This window comes from Anarrhichthys ocellatus, unplaced genomic scaffold, assembly GCF_004355925.1.
Source record: "Anarrhichthys ocellatus isolate YVR2014 unplaced genomic scaffold, GSC_Weel_1.0 scaffold3244, whole genome shotgun sequence".
Lineage (NCBI taxonomy): Eukaryota > Metazoa > Chordata > Actinopteri > Perciformes > Anarhichadidae > Anarrhichthys > Anarrhichthys ocellatus.
The window spans coordinates 3,418-5,991 of NW_022283218.1; the positions used below are offsets into that span (position 1 = coordinate 3,418).

At 42.1% G+C, this 2,574-nt stretch overlaps 1 protein-coding gene across 1 annotated transcript in view; it reads right to left on the reverse strand.

Annotated features, from left to right (window-relative positions):
- The window catches only part of LOC116378834 (cytoplasmic FMR1-interacting protein 1 homolog), a gene marked incomplete at its 3' end in the record, with an annotated part of 5,724 nt that extends 3,189 nt beyond the window's left edge, over nt 1–2,535 (reverse strand). Inside the window, exons 1-3 of the mRNA XM_031840747.1 lie at nt 1,299–2,535; nt 357–446; nt 26–103 (exon numbers count right to left, since the gene is read on the reverse strand). Coding sequence (XP_031696607.1) covers nt 26–103; nt 357–446; nt 1,299–1,445 — 315 coding nt within the window. The remainder of the gene's footprint in view (nt 1–25; nt 104–356; nt 447–1,298) is intronic.
- Nucleotides 2,536–2,574: the final 39 nt, after the last annotated feature.

Here is a 2,574-nt window from a genome sequence, read left to right on the forward strand (position 1 = left end):
GATTACCTGTAGTATCAGTGATTACCTGTGGTATTGCTCGTGAGCAGCTCCTCCAGGTGTACAGCATGATGGCGTACTCCTGCCCCTCCTCCAACATCACATTCTAGTTCAACAAAGAAAAACCAGTCAGAAGATCAAGAGACTCACATCCTCCAAACTACACATGAGGACTACAACGTCCATGCTCCACTGCTTCTTTTCTGCCTTCATACAAAGTGCTGTTTGATTCAGAGCCTGAGCACTAATTAAACACAAAGCCCCAGTATTCCTGGTGGACCTCATTGAGTCCCACAGAGCCACTGCTGCGGTCAGAGAGTAGAGTAGAGTAGAGTAGAAGTGTGACCCTGCTGCTGTACCATGCTGGAGTGGACCGTGGCCTGCTCGATGTATCTGGCGATGCCGGTGACGAACGCATTTCGGTCCTCAAAGTTGGTGTTGAAGTTGGGCTGTGGGAAGATGGGAGGTTACGTTACAACACTGACACTAAAGAGGCAAATAAAGGATGTATCACGAGCATATAATAACGAGTCTCGGGCACATAACATAGTATAATGGCCGTGAGTTTTTATCCTAAAGATTAAAATCTCCACCACTGATTTACAATGAAGAGTAGAAGAAGAGCGTAGAAGAGAACGGAGAGGTTCTGATGTACATGTTCATGCTGCAGATATGTGCACTGATACTTTATTATTCAGTGGGTTCTATTCCCCAGCTTACGTTACCTATTCTACGTGTTCTATTTCAGCTTATTTTTATCATGTGGGTTTTATTTTCAGACTTATTTGACCTGTTTTTAATCTTCATTCTACGTCTATTTAACTTCATTGTGAAGAACTTTGTGATGCATTTCTTAATTGAAAGCTGTGATATAAAGAAAGATGATGATTATGATCATCATCCTTATTATTATGCCAAGTTATGCTGTTTCATTGGTCTACTAACAGAACACTCCTGTTAAGTACTGTATTTAGGGACTATGTTATGTTGATCTATACAGGATCTTTTAGGGCATATTGATATCCTAACAAGTGGTTGATGGAGGTTCTTCAGACATTATTGATCTCTTATGGAGGCACTCTGTGTGGAGCTCTGTGCACTCAGAGCATCCTTCTAGTTATTTATTGATCATTTTACTGTTATTCTCTGTAACTGCAGCACATGAGACGTCTCCATGTCTGTCCGTCTCCCACCACACAAATAACCTAAATAAACCTCTGTTGACTGGTGGACATCACAACGACTCCGTAATGAAAGGAAAGTAAAAGAGAAGTCAGTGAGCAGACTTCATCCTAACAGACCTGGAACATGACGGAGGAGGGGAGGGGCTCGATGCAGGGCTGCTGGTCCGGGAGCGGCAGCTCTTCCAGCAGGTCCACGTTGGAGAGGGCATCTTCTAAAGTCACTGTGGACGCCATGCTGCTGCAGCGGACGAGAAGAACCGTCATGTTTACACCGTCTGTGTCACACAGAGCTCTTTATCACAATAAAGCTGCTATGAACCGCGAGTATCAAGAGACTGACGGACCACACTTCATTCTCCAGAACTCCAGACGACGTAGAAACAAGATGAAGTGTGAAGAATCAAAAAGACAAGTGTAACTCAGATATGAACACAGACTGTAGCTGTAACCGACTAAACACCATAAACTAACCTCCACTATAGAGAGGAGGGATTATAATCATCTATAAACTCATATTCATGAACTACTTCATCACCTTCATACAAACCTGTGAAGAAACACGTCCAGTATTAAATGTGTTATAAAGAAACTACGGTTGAATATAAACTATTTGATTTGGCTGATAAATATTCAATATAATGTAGATTTTAATACCTGTTTCTAAAGCATCTAAAAACTAACTGCTGTTCTTTGTAAAATACTCAGACGTGTAAATAGTTTTTAAATCGAGCGAGTGCCTGGTTACAAAAACTCAGAGGTACATGTATGGAAGGCCAAAAGAGGCAATAAACACCTCTATTTTCACCAGATTTATGTTAAAATGCTGTTTTTATAGCATTTTTCCTTCATGGTAATGAGCCCATCATGTGCAATTACATCCTACAAGATGGATACAGGTCATTTTAGAAGACAAAAGAAGGTGATTATATTATCATGCGTATTTAATCCTATATAGTCACATCTGACCCTACCAATGGGAGGTACTCCTCTTCAACGTGTTGCTTTGTCTGGTTTCACTCTTCACTGACTGGTTACAGAACCTTTAAGCTCACTGGCTCTAGAAACAGAAGGCGGGGCTCACGACCACGAGGAGGAAATGTTTTCCACTGCTTTTAGGTTGCGAAAAAATAAGCCTTTTGTTGGTCAACAACGGGGGAAAGAATCGAGGCATTTAATGTCACTTTTGGCTTTCCATATCCACGACTAAGCGTCGCGACCACAGACTGTTTATGAGAACAGGGCTCAGTCATTGTGACATCACTCATTGGTTTGTGGACGTTTTGAAGCCTCGAGTTCGGCAAATTATCTTTCGCCATCTTGAAATACGGCCGTCCCCATTTTTGCTTTTACGTCTCTGGTAGAGACCTGTCAATCACCGTGTAGCCCCGCCCTA